Source organism: Chelon labrosus (assembly GCF_963514085.1).
Source record: "Chelon labrosus genome assembly, chromosome: 2".
Taxonomy (NCBI): domain Eukaryota; kingdom Metazoa; phylum Chordata; class Actinopteri; order Mugiliformes; family Mugilidae; genus Chelon; species Chelon labrosus.
The window spans coordinates 19,609,826-19,632,528 of NC_140338.1; the positions used below are offsets into that span (position 1 = coordinate 19,609,826).

The 22,703-nt window shown below is 41.4% G+C and overlaps 1 protein-coding gene across 2 annotated transcripts in view; it reads right to left on the reverse strand.

Annotated features, from left to right (window-relative positions):
* Window positions 1-1,058: 1,058 nt before the first annotated feature.
* Window positions 1,059-22,703, reverse strand: part of ctnna2 (catenin (cadherin-associated protein), alpha 2) — a 306,322-nt gene continuing 284,677 nt past the window's right edge. For both annotated transcript variants that reach the window (XM_084561584.1, XM_084561583.1), the window contains 5 exons: window positions 21,098-21,211; window positions 14,404-14,585; window positions 13,512-13,617; window positions 4,837-4,971; window positions 1,059-2,280 (listed from right to left, as the gene is read on the reverse strand). In XM_084561584.1, coding sequence (XP_084417710.1) covers window positions 1,993-2,280; window positions 4,837-4,971; window positions 13,512-13,617; window positions 14,404-14,585; window positions 21,098-21,211 — 825 coding nt within the window. In that variant the 3' untranslated portion in view covers window positions 1,059-1,992. The remainder of the gene's footprint in view (window positions 2,281-4,836; window positions 4,972-13,511; window positions 13,618-14,403; window positions 14,586-21,097; window positions 21,212-22,703) is intronic.

Sequence of the window (22,703 nt, forward strand, 5' to 3'; positions counted from 1 at the left end):
GTGTTTCCCATCACAGTAAGGAGATGTAATCCTTCCAGGAAATTCTGGTCTACCTCGTGGTCTCCCTCTTGGCTGGCTGCGCCCGGTAAATCTCCAAGGGGAGGTGCCCAGGAGGCATCCTCACCAGATGCCTGAACCGACTTCCTCAACATTCCCCATTTTGAGCCAACGACTCTAATCTGAACTTCACAATTGCCGGACCTGCAATTATTTTTCAATCTTGTTATCTCAAGATCCCAAGTTAATTATTTTATAATGACACGAAGACTAAAGTGAAATTGTTTCAAGAGTGACACAATCCACATAAGAATCTGGTCGTGGCTGTGGAATGGCTCAAACGTAGGACTTATACCCAGTTTTCAGTGACAGTTTTGGTTTGCATTTAGGCAATAAAACTACTTGCTTGGGTTTTGGAGAACATCACTGTGTAGTCTAAAACAGACCTGTCCATGATATTTATTGTGTTTCTAAAGCACAAAGGCGAACTATAACATTCAGATCACTGCTGAAATGTTTGAAGCCAAACAACCAGACCTTCATCAAGTACTCCATTGTTATCTCGTGATTGAGGCATTATCATCAGAAGAAAAAGGCTTTGTTCTCTTGTGACCTTGAGATAAAGGATTGTTTTCATGGCCACTCTTGGCCTCCGTGTGTGTGGGAAACATGTCCAAACACTTACATTTGTTTTTGTAGTCAATTTGAAGCAATTACAAATGATCAGATGAAAACTTTGACCTGCTAGTGGTGTTAAGTCAGAAAAAAAGATTCACACCATGTCTGTAAAAAAGTCATAGCAATCCATCTAAAAACTGCTGAGATATCTGAACACATGTCAAACGTGTTTGTGTGGAGGAAAAAAAAAAAATCACGAAGACTGCATTAACAGTGCTGACCTAAGACCAATTATCTCAAGTCACAGTGAAGTAATGGGAGTTGACCTGTGACCCAGAATCTATACACTTGTGCTTGTAAGCTTTTTGCACTAACCGGTTCCCTCTTCTCTGGCATCTTTTCATCTTCAGAGCTTGCATGGAAATCTCCAAAGGTTATTTCAGATCCTTCCGATTAATAGAAAGCCTAACTGCTGTGATACTGGCAGACTAATGGCTACTCAATGTATGACAGTAAGAAAGACACAGGAATCTCGGAGGGTCAAGTTGGGGGATTTATTAGAGAAGGGTGGATATAAAGGTATGCAGGGATTTCTATTCTCTGAGCAAACCACAACTAGTCAAACCTCTCTGTCTATATTATACGCTACACAACTTCCAAACAGGGTCATCATAGTTAGTGATGTAATCATTAAATAAGAGGGATTCAAAAAGGCAATACAATAGACCATAAGTGTGCTTTGGTAAAAAACACCATATGGATTATTATTATTATCATAATCGTCAGGAACAAGGAAACTACTTGGATGCTGACACTCTCCGGTATCTTAAACATAAGTTATTCCTAGCACTACAGGTTAACATTCAAATTGAAATAAAATATATCAAGAGGGACCATACCGACACTGATACCTTCCCTTAAGAGCAACTCCTCTACTGAACCATTCAGGGTTTCCATTCAGACAGTTTAAGTGTTTATACAAGCGGCCAGTCAGTAGCATGTTAATGATAATAGCCGGAATAGCCACTCGTCCTCCTTTGATATGTTTCTTTTTTTAACTCCCTTCTTTCAAAAGTAGTTGTGTTTGTGTCACGTTTTGGCTCTCACATATTAAGCTACAATAAGATCGATAAATACTGTTGGGTGTGTGCTGGCCGTCTGTGAGCAACGGTGACCACAGAGTTCACGGGAGCCACAGTGCGGCAGTTGAATATGTACTGTAGTCCTCCCGAGGTTGCACCAAGCACACACAGGGCAAACAGAGGTGGGTTAACACAATGTAGAAAGGGACTTTTTCATCAACTTGTCGCCGTCGCGTTTGGCTGTTTTTCTTAAGCATGACTTTTTTCTTTTCTTTTTTTTTTTTTTTTTAAATTCTTAGAAGGAATCCATAGCCTTGAATTCACTGAGGGCCTGGACAGGAGAGATGTGTTTCTTCTGGGAGCCTCGTCGTACGCGTGTCTGGCATTCTTCCGGCTTCTCCCGTTTTACCAGAGGCTTCTTCTCCGGGGCCTTCATGCGCCAAGACACCACGGGAGAGTTAACGGCCGCTGTACCGTACACCTTCTGGTACTTAGTGGAAGCTACGTAAGATGCCTTTACAGTCAGCACCACCGCGTTCATTAGGTTCTTGGCTGCTTGGATCAGGGAGGTGGCGCTATCCAGCTACAAGGGGGCAAACACAGTTGGAGGGGGGAGGGAGAGAAAAACATTACGGTACAAAAACAGCCAGCGTGTCATGTACAATTACTTTCTATCCTTCAACAAAAATATGAGGACATATTAACTTCATACAGCACCTTGGAGGTCTGTTCAGTAGCCGGCAATTAATCAGAATAAAAACACGGCTCTTGCTATATGACATCTTTTTTTAGTAGTTCTTAATTAGCAGAGGCAGGGGTCAGGTGTACCTCTGTCTCCGTCTGTTTTGTTTGGCTGACATTTAAGGGTTGGCGGCCAGTGGGCCTCCTCCTACATCACACTGAGACGAGTCAACTGTTTAGATTTAATGAGTGCGGACTCCAGCTGGCCACCATGAAAAGGTTAAACTCTCAGCAGGGCTTGCATATCTCATGTGAGACAAACTATAACAGAGTGCTTGGAAATTATGAAGAACTGTATCAGGCGAAGACACAAGGAAATCTGAGGCAAAGATAAAAGTCAAGTTTGGTTTTAATTAGGGAAAAAACCATGTGAAGGAAGTTAATAACAAAGTTCTTTACAGTGTCGACTTGTTCTCTTCTGATAAAATATGTATTCAGGATATTGGCCAGTATGAGTGCAGCAGAGCTTTATTTGTAGTTTTAAAATATGTCTACAGTCCATCAGACACCAAAAATCTACTCAAAGGCTTTCAGATGATGTGTATGACTATGTCACTGTTACTCTTCTGAGTAGATCTGTACCAGGAGCATAATCAACTCCCAACAGAGTGACTCCAGACCAACTTTCCCCTATAAGTTAAGTTTGCGAAGGAAGTTCGGACTGACCTATAGGCCAATGAAACACTTCTCTTCCTTACTCTGAGAGGAGATGTCCAAACATTTCTTTTAAGTAAAAAAAGTTACAAAACTTATTATAAAAGTTATTTATCAGACTGTAAATAACTGAGTACTGTAAGGAAGTAAAACAAACTTGTAACCTACATACTCACTCACAGTGTGTACTGCTATATTTCTCCTAGTATTGTGTAGGTCTGATGGGCCACGAGGCCAAACCAATATCCATTCATTTGGAAATCAATCATCGTTTGTGTTTGCGAACCTCTGTGGGATACTATTTTCAGAAGTGATGCACTACCACCGCTATCAACATCCCTTTGAACTACTGTGAAATGAAAGCATACAGGTAAGTCAACTGCAGGACAGTTGAAAAAGACAGAAATGTGCTACATCGTCCATCTCGATATATAATATTTTTTCTTCAACTCTCTAGAGCTAAGCAAAACGCAGATAGCAAATAAGAGAGAGGGACTTCTACCACAGTGAGTGGTAGAACTTCTATATGAATAGCACATGGGATACTCAAGTAAAGTTAGCTTGAGCACAACATTTGCTGACACCAGTGCAACTAAAGTTGAAGTGGTCAGAAAAAAATAAATAAAAAATAGACAGGGTCTATAAAAAAACTTGAATCTGGTTTAGACCCAGAGTGGTTGGAGAATCCCAAATTTATTATTGGCCTATTTCGTTTAGCAATACTGAAGAAAACCAAACAAAAATAAAGTATTTCTGAACTCATATAATCTTAAGTATACGTAAGGATGTTCTTTCACACATCCCCTCAGTCAGAGCTGCATGTTAAAAGAGGAGCAGCCTCTCCTTTGTGATCTCTTTAAGTCTCGAATACAGAAACAAGCAAACCAAAATCTGAACGCTAATATTAACCGTGCACCGCCTGCTGTGTCATCTGAGCGAAGCCTGCTGCCCCAATATTTGTATATTTGTACCCACCGTGGTATCTATCCATTTAGGGTTTTATTCTGTGTGTACCAGCAGGCCTGAAAAAGTGACCAGGGAATTACAGCTGAAATGTGCCTTTACTCTTTTACTAGTTCTATTTACAAGGAACAGAAACATCATGTTTATAGCTGTCTGCAGCTGGGACACATGTACGGAATAAAATCCGTTTGCGTGTTGTTGGGTATTACCTGCACATTAGAAGCATGTAGGAGAGTTGAGAGGATATTTCTATTAACTAACTATTAAGTGAAATAACTGAAGTGAAGAATTATTAAAACGTGATGCTACTATATATGAAGCTAAGTGATTATGTTGTACTTACCTCTATTAAACATAAAAAAAGACTTATAAGCTAGTTTGACAATATGACTGAATTGTGCAGTGTGGCTACAACATGTATTATTTAGTTTTATAAAAAGTATGTATGTTGAAGAATATCATTAAATAGAATGCGGGCATCGTGGTTTTAGTTTGAGGAGCAATAATAGACTCCATGAGGCATGGAAAACACAAATGGATAAAAGCCTGCGGTGCATATTTCAGGTATTATTAGATGGTAATCGGTTAGAAATAATTGCATCAGCCTTAATCTTTGTGACCCTTCATCTCATCTTCCGAGCATCATCCTGACCTTGAACTAAAAGGGTTGCCCACCTGCGGTGAGCAGCATAAAAATTGTTTTAAATGGATCAAGTCTTATTGTTCGATGCTAAAAGCCTATCCCGGAGCAGTGTGCCGTTTTCTGTGGATAGACACTTACCCCAGACACGATGAGCTCTCCACCCAGATTCTGAACCTCAGCTTTCACCTTGCTGCAAATGTTGAGCTGATGACAGTACAGGGCAATTCTCTGCAGGTAGGCCAGCAGATCCTGTTTGCACGCCGAATCAGGACACTGAAGGACAAAGGTATGAAGAAAAACAGTCAAAAACATGCCAGAAAATGATGGCTCCAAGTGGCCACTGGCTTAAACTGAACAGCAAAATACCCAGGTTCAACTCTCTTAAGTCCCTGTTGTGTGCATCACAATTTTCAGTTAGTATAATACAAAAAAGTACAAGTGCAAGACACAGTGAGAGGTAAATCTGGATTAAGGACACCTTTGACTCATGATCATTGTGCATCATCCCCGGGAGGCGGAATGACGTTTTATGTTTAATGTTCATTTGTATAGAGACAGCATGTAGTATGAACCACTGCCACGCACCACAATATTTACAGCCTAGGCTCATTTCCAATCCTGATATGGGCCTGGAAAATAAATATAATTTATTAATCATGCCTCCATGATCTATTACAACTTATAAATACATTTTACGCCTATTACCGGGCTGCCATCCCAAATAGATCTGAGATGCAAGTTCTCTATCAAACTGGGTTGTTTTGGGATTCACTGCGTCTGATGTCGACGAGGTTTTAAAGATGAACACCAAGAACTACAATCCCAGCAAAAACAGTAGGGTTCCATCGTTTCAGGTGGCTAATTACACTTCTTCGCAGTGAGTATGGGAGATGTTGTTCAACATTTTATTTCAGTGTTGGTTGCTTGGAAGCACGGTTTCAGAGACAAGTTGAGTTACGCTGCAGGGAGCCAGGCTCACCCATTACACATGAAACAAATTTGCCACAGTATGTTGCACAAGAACAAAACAAATCAATCAACAATGGATGGACATAATATTTTGAAATACATGAAGTCTTGCCTCCTTTTACTGTATCCTATATATATATTTTTTTTTATTATTATTTTTTTTTTAGGAACAAGAAGTTCTGACCTGGTCTTTTTGGCCTTTGTGCTACTTCAACTTGGAAGAGACCAATCACACAGTGCAGCAAATGGACCAACAGGGAATACGAGGACAGCCTCCTCAGGTGTCCTACTATAACGCAGTTTGCCCCTATTATTCCATCTGGAAACCTTCCAGGAGTCAGCCATGGCCCACTAGGCTCCCAGTGGGTTAAGAACACTGCATCAGCTGCTTAAACACTGTGAGCATCGTTTTGTTGCAACACCTTTCTCCTGTCCATTAATATTAAACGGTCCTAACTAGGACATTCAGCAGCACTGTGTGGGGGAAATGCACAGCTCATTTCCCTGTCTTGTGGGCTTGGGTAGAGGGGGACGGCAAGTTAAACATGGAGCTGTGATATGAATATACCGCCCTCCAGGATTTGCAGCTTCCCTGTTGCCTATATGCTCTTAGTCTCTTTGAAAGAAAAAAAAAAACAGGCCTCCCATACTAAAGACAAATAGGATCGACTGGCCACAAGTGCCCTTCACTGATGGTCTCAAATAGCGAGTAAAACACTGTCTTTTGTTGTCTAGTGAAATGTTTGCCTCTTCAACCTACAAATACAGCTGCAAAGAGACATTCCAGGCGTTATTTACATTTCCTATCGCCGCCACTATCAGAGCAGGACTTTCAGCGTCTCTGTAAATAAGACCAAAGCTGCCAACGGCACCGTCTTCCTCCCTGTTACAGTCTCTGAATACAGACTAAGGTGGAGCTGGTAGCTCATAGAGCAGCCAGCGAGGCAGAGTGAAGCTTCTCCCTGGGCATTATCTCGGCACCGCCAGGCCTGGCCAGCGCCACCGCTAACTGCACTTCACACTGCTGGCACATGTACACACATACACACACTCTACTGCCTGCAGGCATGCCTGATGCATACATGGCACAGTTGTTCCCTATTGTACGGCTGACTAATAGCCCAGTTCTTCCACAGATTCCCTGTTGATGTAAATAAATTGTACGGGCCATTACTTTAAGAAGCTCATTGAACTTCTCCATCTTTCCCTTTATTTGTCATAGCCAAACAGGATTCATTACTGGCCAGGCAGGAAACACGGTGGGGTTCACTGGCTGACCCTAACGCTTGTCAGTATTTCTTTGGTGTTATTATTTTTCCTATAATTGGTCTTGAATTGGAATTAAAACGGGCTCCCGGTGTTTAAATTTACGAAGCCGATGTTAACTACAATATTTCTAAAAATCAGGCTGCATCACACACTTCAGGAGAAACTTGACAGATACCCTTCTCTTTAATCTCTCACTTGCAAACGCTGCAGGATTTTAGAATAATAGCACAACAAACACTACAGGATGTTATTTAAATTATCGTGCCAGATCAGGGAGCATTCAAGGCAACACCTGATGTGATCTCACACGGAAGTGAATGGAGCCAAAATGGAGATGCTACTGCAATATTTTGCTAATATTGGTCCACAATAACACGCCAGCATCACTGTCAGCTGCTCTGTGTCCTTGTAGAGTCAGTCATTGGCTACTGGGAAAGTGCTCGGGTAATCATTCTGATTTTAAATCCTGAATGAGTCTGCGGTCCAGTGAGTCGGCGAGCAGTTCCGGGGGTTGAAGTGCAGATCCGTTAAACCTCATGAAACCAGGTAATCTGGGTCGAACCTACATTTCTCCCCAGGTTGGATTGCAGGACAGTATCCGAATCAAGGTATAAATTGGCTAAAATCTCCTGTCGTCGGAGCCCTACTGTAGACATAGATACAGATATATAGTAGATATAAAAGCAGTAAATATGTTTGTTTTACCCTCAAATTGACCTTTTGCTGTTTTTTTTAATCCACAAAGTAGCTAACACAAGACAAAGACAGGAACAATATTTGAGAGAGGGATGACATGAGGAAGGTACAATGAAAAATTTAAATGGCGCATGTTACACACAGTTACACAATACGTCTTCCAGCTGACTGGATAACCACAGTCCCTCTGATGGCGCGCTGTCAGCTGTCAGTTACTTCAAGACAGCTGGTAATCATCCCATTTGCTCATCCAATGTCTGGCATCACCACCCAAGACTGAGCACTACTGTGTTCTAGTCCATACTGAAACCTCAATCTAATGCACTAGTTGTTCTTCTTTTACTCAGTCACATGGCAGCTTTGTTCCATTTTTATCCCCCTATTTGCTAAGCTTTTGACTGTTATTTTATTCTAATAAAATCTGCAATTTTCATTACTTGAATTTGTAAATATTTATTCTGCAACTCGGTGGATGATTGAGTGACTACTAAAGTCTACCCTGATTAGTTAGCAAGATGACTGTCAACGGCACACAATGAGTCAGAGTATTACTTAGAATATTACAGTAAATTTGCTAAATGTTGTGCATCAGTTTAAATGGAAGGACTCGGTTTCACACATTTGTTAAAACAACTGCAGTCCCAGAGGGCGCTGAGTAAAACAATCACAAATCCTATGAGCCACGAGATAAAGGAGAAAGCAAGCAATGAAATCCAGGAAGTGCGCTTTCAGGGAAACGTGATCACTTTATGGTTATAAAACATTTTTCAGAACTTCACCGAATTAAGTGAAATATGCATCAAGACACAACTAAAATACCCAGATATGCAGACAGCAGCAGGAGCCATTGTTAAAGATAGTTGGTTGTGACTGCGCTCCAGCCCGTTCCTGTTAAACTGTAGTTTTTGTTTTTACTGCAAAGCCTTTTAATTACACATCAGTCACACTTGGTTTCACTGCTGTCAGCGGAGGCGACAGGAGCTGTGCTCTTGTTGTTAAGCACTCAGTGCGACAGGGGCTTCCGCTGTGACAACTAAAGTGAAACCTGGAAGTCTCAACACGTAGTTTCAAAGTTGCGAGTGTTTTGCAGCATTTATAAACCATGGCTTCACACCTATTAAAGTTCGGTAACGTTACTCGTGATTCAAACATTATTCGTGGCTCAAAAGCAGGTTTGAAGGTAGCAACAAGGAAATAAAGCGTAAACATATAAAGATTCATTTGATTCATTTCATATTTTTGTCAAGAAATCCTCAAAAAATAGCCAACTATAGTCGGTGATCCCATTGAAAGTTTTTGTCTGTTTAGACCTAACCTGATGCAGCTCACTCTGAAACAGTCCCCCATTTTTGTCCAAGAACTATGACAGATCAGTCAGCTTCACAGTAGTCCTGACTGACATGTTCCTTCACTGACACTGCTCATTTAAAGTTAGTCAACAGCATATGCAGTAAATACTCGCTGGCGCACTGAACAATATTACAGTATTAATGCCCACGTAAAAATAGTCCCAAGAATTACACCATTTACCCCGTGTCCAACTTTATGTGTTCCCTCTGAAAAACAATCTTATCCGACAATGTTTACAGTCTGACAGGAAGTCAAACGTCATACACAAAAATACTCAATTAAATCTAACAACACATGACTGCAAAAATTGCACTGGGAGTTACCTCAGTTTTGTCCTTGGCAAAGGAAAGTGTGTCAAGCTTACCCAGTTGGAAATTTGGCCTAAAAAAGCTGGATGCAGTAGAGGCAGTCAGGGTAATGCAGTTAGAACTTCTATTAGGGTTGCTAACTGGACATATTTTGACTGTCCCATTAAAAGCTCAAGTCATCTGAGCTGGCTTCTCATGCTCCAGTTGTCCTTTTGTCTTTTCCGATTCATAGATGGCACCACGATTTTATCAGTGGCCTCAGGTGTATCTTCAATTTCAGATCTGCTGCCATTAGAACCCTTCAGTATGAAAGAAAATGCTGCTCTGTAGTAAACTGGATGGGGCAGCCAGCACCCAGGTGCTGCCCTATCGTTTTACCTTGACAGTAAGGTAATATAAACTGTATTCAATATCACTGTACTCGTGTTTATTCTTAGAAACAGTGAAACTACAAAGCTGTCATTACTATTGCTATGAGCACTGAACTTAAATTGAAAAAACAAATAACTTAATTTTTGATGTCACCGACAAAGGGTGTGGGGAATGAATAAACTAAAGGAATTAGATGTTTGTTATGTGTTTAAGGGTTAAACAAATCGAGCAGCCTATAGAAATGGACTGGGAGAAATAGAGTAGAAAAAAAGGCATTGCTGGAGAGAAATGGGGTGAGGTGCCTCGAGGGGGTTTTCTGTGTCAAGCTCTGTGCTTAAATGACTATGAAAGAGCTCGCCGTCCTCCCACCCCTCCACGCAGAATTGCCTTCTGCTTCACATGTGTTCATCAATAGGGCTGATGTGGAGTCATGGCGACAAGGTTTGCTACTTAAGGGACCTGTCAGAAAGCAGCGGAGCATCCTTTATTCCTACTGTCAAGCCAAAGCGCTCTCGACAAGCATAGGTTATCCACTGTAATGTGTGAATGCAAAATACTTGTCATCTGCATCCGTACTAGGGCCAAGTAATCAAGGTTATGTTATTTATCATGTCATTTCATTAAGATGCTTGATAGAAGCAAACTTTTAAGTTTGATTAACACATCCTGAGTGACATGCCCCAGATGCCTCATGTGAATGCTTATAATAAAAACATGTTGGAAATGGAAAAGCCCCACTTTTTACTATTACACAGTCTGGATGTTTCTGGAAGTGCGGCAGAAGGCTCTGAATATTCAGTAAACACTGGTTTAGGAAACATTCAAGTGAGAATTAAAAATGGCAAGCCACCTGCTCTTTTCATTAGAGCAACTGTTGATTCAGACAAGGGCTCTGCAAATGATTTGCCATGTGACAGATTAACTCCCACATGTTTAAACACTGATCATCACTTGGTAGTCTAAAAGCCCGAGAAGTGAATACCTAGGAACACACATACATGCGTACTTTTTCCTTTCAGTTCCAGATCCGGCTCAACAACATACACAAAAACAAACATGGACAAACGTTCTCAGCCGTTGAAACATATAAAAGTGTTTGCACACAAGGCTCACGCAGGAAAAGAACATCTTGGTTTTCATCTCTGTTTCTGTTCATTACTACATAACAGACCTAGTTATGCATTCATAGTCTGAAACTTTGTTCTGTAGTGCAATATGCTCTGGAGCAGGGCAGTGTGACACAAGCAGAAAAGCGCCAGCTTTGACTAAAGATGCCTTCTGGACCGTTGAAAGCTTAACATACTCTACAGCCTCAAAAAATGATCAGGCATTCTGTCCCGTGGTAGCAACAGAAGGCTTGCTGCTATATTGTTGCGAATCACATATTGTCACAAGAAGGCATGGGATAAAGAACATGTAAAGTGGTTGGAAAATAATCATCTCAAGTATTTATTTTTTCATTCTGGGATCAAAGATTATTTGCTCGATTAGTGGAACTCAAATAACATTCAAAGTTAGGTCGTGGTCAAAGGAATTTTATGATTTGTCCAAACTGAACTGAATTAAAAAACATCCTGGCTCATGTATCCCAATTATTATGTTTATTCTGAAGGATTTGGATTGGTACTGGATTTTAATTTTCCTTGTTCTTTAATTAAAGCTTCTACAATCAGAAGGTTTGTATTATGTGCTACATGACAGGGATTTCTCGCACTGACAAATGCAAAGATAATAATCATCAGACTTTGTGCTTCCCTCAAACAGTTTTGTTGTCTTTGAGCTTATTATTTTGGTTCGGTTGGCTGGTTTTACTGCATTCATCAGCATTGTTTCAGAGACTGCAGGAGGGATCTTTTCAGCAAAAAAACTTATACAAACCATCTGTTGGTATTATTACATGCTTGCCATCAAATAGTGGACAGACACTGTGGCGAGCTAGTGAATGTAATGGAGAACTTAACTTCTAACCAGCCTTTTTATTATTATTTTTTTAGGAGATTGTACGTTAGCAAGCAATTAGATGACATGTATATATGTGATATATGTAATAAATCAGTAAATGTGACTTTAACAACAAAAAAGACAACAATGCCTTGAGAAAGGTGAGATTCATCAAGTGGGCACCACCCACAGATAAGAATAAAACTCCACTAGTCATTTAGAAGTGAATAAGCTACGTGGATGAGTGGTGACACATCTTCATGACCCAACCCAACAAATTCTGTTGCCTTTGTTCCGGCTTTGTTTCTACCATAACCTGGACGACTGAGAACTAATCTAGTCTTTTTGTTTGTATGTATATGTTGCTCATGTCTGCATTATATGCACTGTTTTGTGTTTTTCTTGTGACAGACTGTGGAAACAAAGTTCCTTATGGGACAATAAAGGCTATCTATCTATCTATCTATCTATCTATCTATCTAATCCCAAGCAATCTGGGACAAGCACTCTTCAAGACTATGAGAAAACGTCAAGGAAACACGCAGATTATAGGAACCACTTACGCTTCAAGGTAAGATTCAGGCAACACAAGATAATCGAAGTAAAGAAAGCCATTTATGTAAACGTGAATAGGGGAGGTGGACTGAGATATAATTTGCCACTGATTTATTTAACACTGTCTTAACATCTGTCCCTAAACGTTTTCCCCCATTAACACTTTGAGACTGTAATCGCTGGTCATAAATGGGTCAAAAACAGGATCATTTTCTTCTTTATCTTCCCATTACAAGTCAGAATCTGGTCGTTACAAGACCCAAGTCATGTGAGTTTAGGCAAGCACCACCCACAGATGTCCCTTATTGGACCCCAACTCCTCACCAGTTATTTAAAAGTGAAGAAGCTACTTGAATGAGTGGGAAAGAAATCATGTTCATAAAAAGCCCAGTTGCCTTTGTTACAGCTTTGTATTTTGAATATACAACGACCTGGATGACTAATAACCTACACAAACAGATGTTTTCTAGTTACCGATGTTGGATATGCAAATTTGTGTATGTAGAGCGCATAGAAATAACTTTACATCTTACGCAACAGAAACACTCTAAATATAGAGTCTTGGCAAATGTTGGAAACCTGGCACTAAAGTTAAAACAGCTTTGCATGTGATCATGTGTGCAGGACTTCAGAAAAAAGATCTGACTATTGTGATACTAACTTATGATGTGAGCTCCAAGACTTCTTCAGCTTAGCAGCACTGGAGCAAAGCCCAGTGTGTGGTATTGAAACCAACAATAATTATTCCCGGGGTGTGCTAGCTTACAGCGGTTGCAATTACAATGACAACGGGCTGCCTTAATAAATCAGTGAGTCTTGAGCCTAAGTTTATTCTCACTTCTTATTAGAGACAGATGAAATGAAGAAGAACATTATGCATTACCTGGAGTGCTGCTAGCGTTTTGAAATACCTCCCACTTCATTTGCTGTACACACACACATTCACAGCATACACACCTATTTCTTTCTACTCCCGTCTTCCCTCCACAGAGCACTGATTGATTAGATATTGAAAATGGTCTGTCAGCGTGTTTTAGAGAGGTACTCATCTGATAATGAATGCAACACCTCGGTTGGGAGCTAATTATATTAGAGACACAACTTGGTTCTGCTGTCTTGCTCTCTCAGTCTTCGCCCCATTGGGAGGCAAAGTCACGCAGCAGCACAGCCCACTGCTTCAGCTACGCTCGTCGATGCCCACATTAAAGATTTCCACTGGCTTTGCCCTCTTACTCAAACTCAAAATTTGCTCCTCCGCCAGTTAGTATGACACAGACAGAGACACTTTCCGACTGAGAGAAAGTATAATGGAAAATATGACAGTGACAGATACAAACGGAGCCACAAAGCTACCTGGTCAGCGACGGCGCGGGCCAATTTGTCCATCCTGGAACCGGCCTCTGCAATCTTCTTAGCTGCGTTGATCACATCGGAGGAGTTCTTCAGGGGGCCTTTGCCTCTGGGAGAGTTGTGAGAAAGAAGGAAAAAGTGAACGTGGGTGGAGATGCAGATGCAGAGTTTTTCTTTAAAGACGGAGTTCATCCCTGAGTCACACAACCTTATACAGTCAATTTGCTTTGTTGCTGGTAGCCAGAATGCAAAACATTATGATTAAGCAACAGTACAAGATTTCCCTAATAATATTTAAAACAAATCCAGTCTACCATTGCATCTTGGAGATGGGCTTTGAGACACAGCATGACAAGCTATTTCTTTCAGTGTTTTCTTTCTTTGCAACCACAGGAAAAGTTTATACGGGTAAGATAAGTGTCTGCCGGTGCATGATGTCTCATTTTTAGTCGGATATATGCTAAAATTGCCATTCACTTTGCTCATGTCAAACTGAGTCACTGCAGTCACTGCCAAGAAATAATGGTGCAGTCACAGCACCACAGTCACACACACTCATGACCAATCACGGCTCGGATTTGTATTCTTCTCTTGTTTTTATGCCTTAGAATTGTGTAACAGATCACAACGCCATACTCAATACAGATAAACATCAGTTAGGCATTAGGGATTTCCCAGATATGCTGAGCTCAGAGAGGAGAGATAGAAAGGAAAGCTGCTGGCTTTTAGTAAATAAAAGTGACAGTACTCAAATATAAACAGATTACAGTATATCGCTGAATCACAGCGACTCTAAGTAGTCTGATCAAAATGAAAGGTTCTCCTGGTCACTTTGTCTTTAATAAAACAGCACTCGCTTCTTTAACAACCTTTATTCTCGAGGTATAACTTTTACCTGGTGAAGTCTGTCATCTCCATCATGATCATACACATCTGCTTGGCTAAGACAATGATGTCGTTGCCGTTGTCATCCCACTTGGCGACTTCTGCGTCTAGCTTGCACTTCTCCTGTCTGAAGCTCTCCACCTGCTCGGCAATCTTCGCCTTCTCCTCCTGGGGAAGCTGCGCCATGATGGCCTGCAGGCAACATGTGGGGGAAACCGGAGGAAACAAAAGCATTAAAGGAGGCGGAAGACATTTTCGAAAGGGTACATTTGAGTGGAATAAATTGACAAGATGTGCTCAGAATGAGGGAAGAATGAAGGTGAAACAGGGAGATAAGGTTGGAGAGGAGAGAATGATAGGGAAATGAGGAAAGAGGTGAGAAATAAGAGGGATTAGTTAAGGAGAAACAGAATAAAGGAAAGAATAAGAAGAAGAGCTGTTGCACGATTTTTTTATTTCATCTTGTGTACTTTTTAATCTTGAACATTAGGTTTGGTGTCTGTGCCTGCCCTTCTGAAGCACTTCAAAATAAAGTTCTAAACTTTACATTTAATGACTGAACCCCCTGACATCGCATACCCATAAAAAGCAAATCCATTTTTGCCTTCATCTTTTTCCCTATATGAGAATACATTTGCTCTCTCAGCGGCCTTTGGAGGCAGGTCCAAAATGGCATAAATCTTGTGGCAAGGTCACAGGCGCAGTAAGGACTCAGTATTATTTGGGAGATAAATGTATAATTACCTCGCTGCTTAGACCAAAGAATGAATAATGCATTTGTTCAACATTATGTCGGGGAGGTGAGATGGAAGGAAGAGTAACCTGGTTTCCATTAGGTCGATTCTATTGACTCGAGAGGCAGAGAGAGAAAACGAGTACAGTAAAAAAAAAAAAGAAAAGTCACCGTTGTTTTTTAACCTCATCTATTATTGACCGTCTTCCAAGAATTGCTATTCTCTTAATGAAATAATCACCCTCCTTGTCCGTCTTCCTTATTCGCTCTCTCACAGCAAAGCTGGCGTGTGGGGTGAGCTCAGTGACAAACTGAGTCACTTTGCTGGTGCCCCTTGGTAGATGTGTCAGGAGGGAAATGAAAACAAAAAAATGTGGATGATATGTCCTCTTGAAATTCTTTGAAAGAAAATAGGCAGGAATGTAAGGGATGGGTGCAGCGAAAATAGAGAAAATTGAAGTTACAGGCAGAAATAGAGAAGCATGGATGTACAGCTTTCTCATCGGAGGCCAACACATGCGTCCATATGCTACGGCCTACTGATCACTAGTGTGAGCAGAGTGGTAGGAAACTTTGATGGTGGTAAGCTTGAAACAGAAACAGAAACAGAAAAAGAATAAAAAATAAAAAATAAAAAATAAAAAATGAAATACCCTGAACGGCACACACACAAACAAGCAAAACCACCCCCCTCGAGTCCAGTGTAGATTTCGTCTGCTGCTGGTGCCAAGACACACAAACAACAGCGTGGAGGCAAATCCCATTAAACAGCGTGTGGGGGCAAAGGCAGTGCTCACATTTAAAACAAATACCAAGTGAATATGTATTTAGACGGCACCACGAGGAATAAACCATTTTAGACACATGAGTTACTCCAGTAGGGCACAGTTGTATTTGCAGTGCATGTACGCGTTGCTATGAATTATTGTGGTGCCTCCGTACCAGTATTTCTTTAATCTGTGACTTAATATATATTATATGCCTGCCAACCCACAACTCACATACATCTTCACGGTTTCATTCTATAATCAGAAAGGTCCCTAAACTATTTTTATAATGCGAGGTGTTTTTAAGTGGTTAGTACATCACGTTGGCGTGTTCATTTGAGAATGTACATACGGTTAGAGCTTTTCCATAAAGTGGTCTTTTTTACCTTCATATCTAAACAAAAAATTAATTCAGAATAGCTAATCACTTTCGTCCTCTGATGTAGCTGCACAACATGATGCACAAACTATTTCTTTTCAAGGGCAATTCAGCGCTCTGCTCACTCTTCTGCTGCATACCTGCTGCCACCTCACTAACCTGAATCTGCTGCTGCATCTGGTGCTGCAGATGTTCACGCAGCCTTCGGAAACCCCCATCTCAACCCCAGCAGCCACTTGTAGGCTCTGAATCCACATCCTCTGGTGGGGGAAGTCAGTATCATCACTGCTCACTCCCTGCTGAGCTGAACTTATTGTTTTCTTATGGGGGATGACAAGGTCACGGCCTAGATGTCGACTAACGCAACTTATCCACATTTACATAATAATTCATTCTCCACGTTTGACTTTGTCTCATGGAACGGCACTTGCTGTTTCTTATTTTTAAAAAGTTTTATTCATGCTGCCGATTTCAACTACAACTTGTTTTTAAATTCAAATCAGCTTGAGTAATAGTTGAAGTGTAAATAAATGCAACCTTGAGAAGAACAGAACACTTTTCAGTCCCGACACTTGAAAGGCGCTTGGCCAGTCAGTAGCTCGCCGGGATGCAGTTTGCTGATTACATGTTCACGTTCAGTGTGGCCAAAAATATAATGCAGGCAAAACTGTACAGTAATTGCTGCTAATCAATAGCATGCTGTGATATTAGGCAGAACTTTCTGACCTCAGGACTTGAAGGCGATCATTAACATTGTTGCCGTCCATATCTTTTCCGCACCCCACTGTTCGGGCATCAATTATTCCTTTGTTTCTGTAATAACAGTGGGCTGCCGGTGTCAAAAGGGTGAGTACACCGTCAAGAAGAAATATGCACATGGTATATATGTGGCATGGCTTCGCTAAATGTCACTGTAACGTGGTCGATACATGTGACTGCAAATTGAGAATAAGAGCCCTTCCCGATGTGGAAATTTCTAAAAGTGCATTGAGAGTGATTTTCTTAATAGTTGTAAGAGCAACATCAAACCTAGACGAGGCTGCTCCCAAACAGCTAAAGGGAGCAAAAAGTCTCTTGAAACTCAACAATTTTGAGTGAAAATTCTTCTCTAAATTTAGGGATCAAGGGAAGTTGGGGGGAGACAGCTAGGGATTTGGTTAGTATACCAGTTCACTCTGAAAATGGTGTGACAAAAGAGAGAGCGGCGGGGAGTCGGGGAGAGAGAAAAAAAAGGGGCGCTCTGAACACAAAAGAAAGCTGCAGCACAGGGGTAAACACATGAACCAATTGGGACGTCAGGAGAGCAGGAAGGCCCTTGGTGAAGCACCCCTACCCCCTCCTCCCCCCTTCTCTCTTGAATTCACTTATCCCCAAATCCCTTCCCCTACTTTACTGATAACAACAAGGAGCGGGCCTTGGGAGCTTAACATAGTGGCAAATCCGTCCGAGGGAGCGCTGTGCCAATGCACTCAGAGACTCGGCTACGTCTGCAGGGATTAGAGCGCTTTCCGGGTTTCTTCACCAAGTGCGGCGTCTTGAAATGACTTTAATTTGTTTCATTTGAAATAAACTGCCCAGACTCTCAGAGTTCAATTTTATGGATGACCTATCAGCACTGTTATCCAATCACCGTGACAAGAAATGTTTGGTGTGTGTTGGAGTTGGGGGCTTTGTGCTTGGTTCTCCGTGCGTTTATCTGTGGCGTGTTTTAGGAGGAGAGTTCATGCCTGCATGTTCTTATAGAAAGGGACACTACATAGAGGCCTCCTCCCCTTGTGTGTTTTACTGCCTCCTCATTATGCATGTTAGGTCTAATAACGTAGTTTTATACTTGAAAATAATGCAAGTGACAATTAGACTGCCACACAAGGCAAAGCCCAAGGAGCGGAGGCTCCTGGGAATGCCCCAGACTTGATTTTACTCTACACTGAGCAAGGGAGGGAGAGAGAGAGAGAGAGAGAGAGAGAGAGAGAGAGAGAGAAAGAGAGAGAGAGAGAAATAGAGAGATTGAGGAGTTGGGAGGGAGATATCGTGCCTGTGTCCTGTGTGTGATACCCTCACACTGGAGGGACTTGGAGGGATCATGACTGTAAACCTCAGTGTGCTCATGTCAGCTTCTTTGGAGAAAATGGATTATGCTTCCCCTTGTCTGTTTGAATAGAAACACAGAGGACTAGCGTGGACTTGGCATGACCGTGAGAGGACAGCGAGCTTTATTCTGACATGACGGGCTGAGGCAGACTGGGCAGATCACCAGTGGTTCGACGCAAACGCTTTTACGGAAGTGCCCTCCTTGTGCATGTTTAAATGTTTAATCCCTGAGGGCATACTGTGTCTGTGAGTGTGAAAACAGGCGATATCAATAAACGTGAGAATTTTTATCAGTGTGCCATAGAGACACTAATCAGGCATAAGATTATTACCACCTTCCTAATATTGTGTAGGTTTCACTTGTGCCTCCAAAACAGTTGTAACTCAGAGAATGGACATGGGCCTTCTGAGGGTGTCCTGTGTTGTCTGACACGAGGATGTTCTCAGTGGGGGCCTTTGGGTCCTGTGAGTTGAGGGGAGGGGCCTCTGTGGATCATCCCACAGATACTTGATCAGTTTGGGATCCAGTGAATTTGGAGGCCAGGTCAACACCTTGTGGTGTTTTTGATGTTTTGTTTGAGTTATTCCTAAACTGTTATCGTGTGTATGCCTGCTGCCATCAAGGAGTGTCATTGCTATGGAGTTGGGGTGCCTGGTCTGGTCTAGGTGGGTGTTACATGTCTAAGTAACATCCACATGAATGCCAACAGCAGAACATTGAATTGTCACAAGATCGTCAATGTTATTTATTTATCCTGTCAGTGGTTTTAATGCTGTGGCTGATCAGAGTATTTTCATACGTATAATATGCACTGCAATAATGCACACTAAATGTAGAAATAGGTGTAAACATGTTTGATAACTTGCTGTGTCACACCGTGTGGTGCACAGTATTTATGCCACTTAAGAGCGCTATATAAGAGTGTGTGTACCGTCATTAAATACAGTCACTCCACCTTATATCACTGTATTACAGTAATAATTTACGACAAAGAGACATGTTGCGACTTCAGACTGTTCCCAAGAAGTGCTGCCCACTCAAAGCCCAGCTAAGTGCCAGGAAAACTAGTTAACAGTTTGTTGCTGTGAAACTCCTTTGTGTGCGAGCGCTGGTGCATCTAAGCTCAGATGGCCCCACAATGCCACGCTGCGGGTGCCTTAGTGGGTGTATACATACAACAAACTCAAAGTACTTCACACCCAGGACCCCCCACAGTTATTCTGGAACAGCTCTTATGCACCCAAAAATGTTCATGGTTGGAACTTTTATATTTCATTAGTTGAACTGATTATTAAATAAACACTTACTCGGCGAGGACTGGAAGAATCTCATCTAAATTAATATCCTTCATTTATATTCATATAAGTATTATCAGTCTGTGTTAGGGTTTTAAAATACATATTTGTGTAGGTCCCTGAGCTGAAAAGTTCAAATTCCTTACATAACATATGACCGCAATGCTGCTACAGACTAATGAGCAAGCAGTAAAGAAGTTGGGGTAGATGGATGGGTCAACACAAAGTGTGAAGAGACTGCTATTTGTTTGTTTTGTTTCAGGCCAACAGTCTGCATTGCTCTCTTTCAACCATGAATTTGTTGGCAGGCATCACTTCAAGATACTGACAACTGGTATCACTTTTTGGAACTGATCACGGAAGAAATTCATTTTCTTGGCTCGTTTTCTAAACACAGCACGAGAAGTAATGACAATGATATTATGTAACGTCTGAAATACTACATAACAGCCTTCCTCTTGTTCATACTTTCTCAGGGGCTTTTAACAAGATCTACAGTGTCTGTACATCCTAGTTGGATCACTAGATTATGGTGACAGATGCGTAACCAGCAATACTGGGTCAGCTTGCAGCTTTAAGCATTTTCACATTGTGGCGTCTCGCGACCACCGTCCAGCAAATGTTGCATAACGTTACTGTAATGTGCAGTGTTTTAGCAAGAATCAAAGATGAAGTGTTTGTTTTAATTATACCAATAGGGGGTGTATAGCGCACACATGTAGCTGCAATAAGAAGCGGGTTTGATTCCATTTAATTCTCCTTTTTTGTTCATTACCTCCACATGTGCATTGTGTAGAGACCAAGGCAGTACAATGCAGGCCTGTGCCACAGGGAGAGGCACGGGGCCAAGACACACTCCTGCCATCCGCAATCCATTCAACATGTAACACACCGCTAAAGCCTCTGTGTTGCTGGAGGGGAGCAAGCACTGATATCCTCTTAATGTTCTTTAAGCTGGGCCCAAGTGAAAATTTGCTAATGTGCAACAAAGCCCAGACCCCGGTGATCATAACTGAAGCCTTGGCGTGGTTACTGTACAGTATTTTGAGTTCTGGCTAGTGTCTGAAGGGAACGTGGTAATTGCTTCTTTGTTTGTGATTGCAATTTTACACCTGCCATCCCTGAACAGTGTTTACTTAAAATTATATTGCTTGTTAGGATAATTTAAATGGACTTTCATGCTATGTAAGTGGAACTAGTTGGGTGTATCGATTTAAGTACGCTGAGGGGACACAGGGAAGTTTGGGAAATTGCAGTTCAGCCTGCTCTTCACCCTGCAGCTGAAACAGCAACACCACAGTCGCTTAAATGGAGAGTTTTGGCTTGCTGCCTACCCTTTACACAAACCAAATAGATTTTTTTTTTTTTAACGTCAGGTCCTATAATTGAGGCACACTCAAGGCGTTACAGCACAGTGGGAGAGAAAGCATCCACTCACCCGAGCACTCTGTCCGGCAATGAGCTGGTCATCTTCGGTCTGGACACTGGTCCTGCTGCGAGTATCATAGTCCTCCTGCTCAAAGTCAGAGTCATCTTCCAGCTCCTCTGGTGTCTGTGAGAAACACAAAGACAAAGTCAGACATGCAGTCAGAGATAGAGAAAGAAAGCGAAGAAAAAAAAAAAAACACATCCGTATCCTAAATTGACAGCTGAAAAAGGCAGTTTTCTTTGCCTTCAAGCCCTTTTGTGCTGGAATCTCACATTCTTATGATACACTCCCTTGTGCTCCTTTCAGTATACAGTGCCTCATCTGGTGTTTAAGCTCAAACCAAACTCCGCAGACAATAGACAGAGATGTCGCACGATTAAATAAGTAACATTCTCTGAAAGAATTCTTTAAACGGATATGTGTGTGTAAAGTTCAAACACGGTGAAAACAGAGGGAACCGCTCACCTAAGTCTTCCTTTTCCATGAGAAAAACAAATGGGTAACAACCTTTGAACATGTAAAAATTCTGAAAATTGAAATTGAAAGCATGTATGTATTAGCTTTGGTTGAAAGCTAAAGAGAAAGAGAAGACAAAGCCTACTGCCAACGCCTTTAAACAGACAGAAGAATGAAAAGTCTGACTGCGTAATACTGAATGTGTGAGCTACTTGTATTAGAGCTTTATTCAAAAGCAAATATCTGTGCCTGTTCTGTACAAGACCCGGGTTAGCAACTCCATACACACTGAGGCTGAACAAATATCCCCAATGTTTGATCAAGTTTTAGCCGATTAAATGGTAGGAAACAAGGTGTGGGCAGAGTGGGTTACCTTCTTCTTAATTTGGTCACTTTATGACATAGCTCAACATACAGCTCAATATAGAGGAGCAGCTTATTGAAATAAACATGAACAAAAAACATAGTTTAATTTTCTAATATTTAAGTTAAAGAAGAAGAAAACTATAACAATGTACTGTTTGGGACTGAAAGGCTAATGTCATGGCTTACGTTTTACATTTTATCTCCGCTCTCCTCTGTGTATGTTAGTGTTTACCCAGTTTGTCTCCGCGCTATAATCCTGTTTTCTTTTCCTGTTCCCTTCTCTGAATATGGATGATATTTATATATTGCCGCTTTAATTCTTTAACCCTATTCATAAAAATAATGGCAGGAAAAAAAACAGAATGGCACATTTGTGTACAAGAAGGAAAAATACAGCTTTACTCAGTCACGCTGAAACATTTCAAAGACACCTGGAGAGCAATCCATCTCTGAGCAAATGCAGAAACGGGTAAATATGCTATATTCCTTTCTAGTGGATTTTAAGGGCTGCCTCACAATTTAAGATTAGTCACTAACTTTAGCACAGGCTCGTTGGTCAAACAAAGCTGTCTCAGCTTTAACTTTACCTATATCACTATGGTAAAAGATGATGGACGGCTAACCTTGGATCGAATCGAGACATGTACGTGTGTCCTGTGAGGTACTGAGATGTAAGAAAGCCCTGCACTTAATGAGCTGTCACAGTTGTCCCTGGTAGTGAGTAGGTCAGTGGCAGTAATGAGTGACATTTACAGTTGCTCAAGCTAATAACTGTGCTGAATTTCCTTCTTAA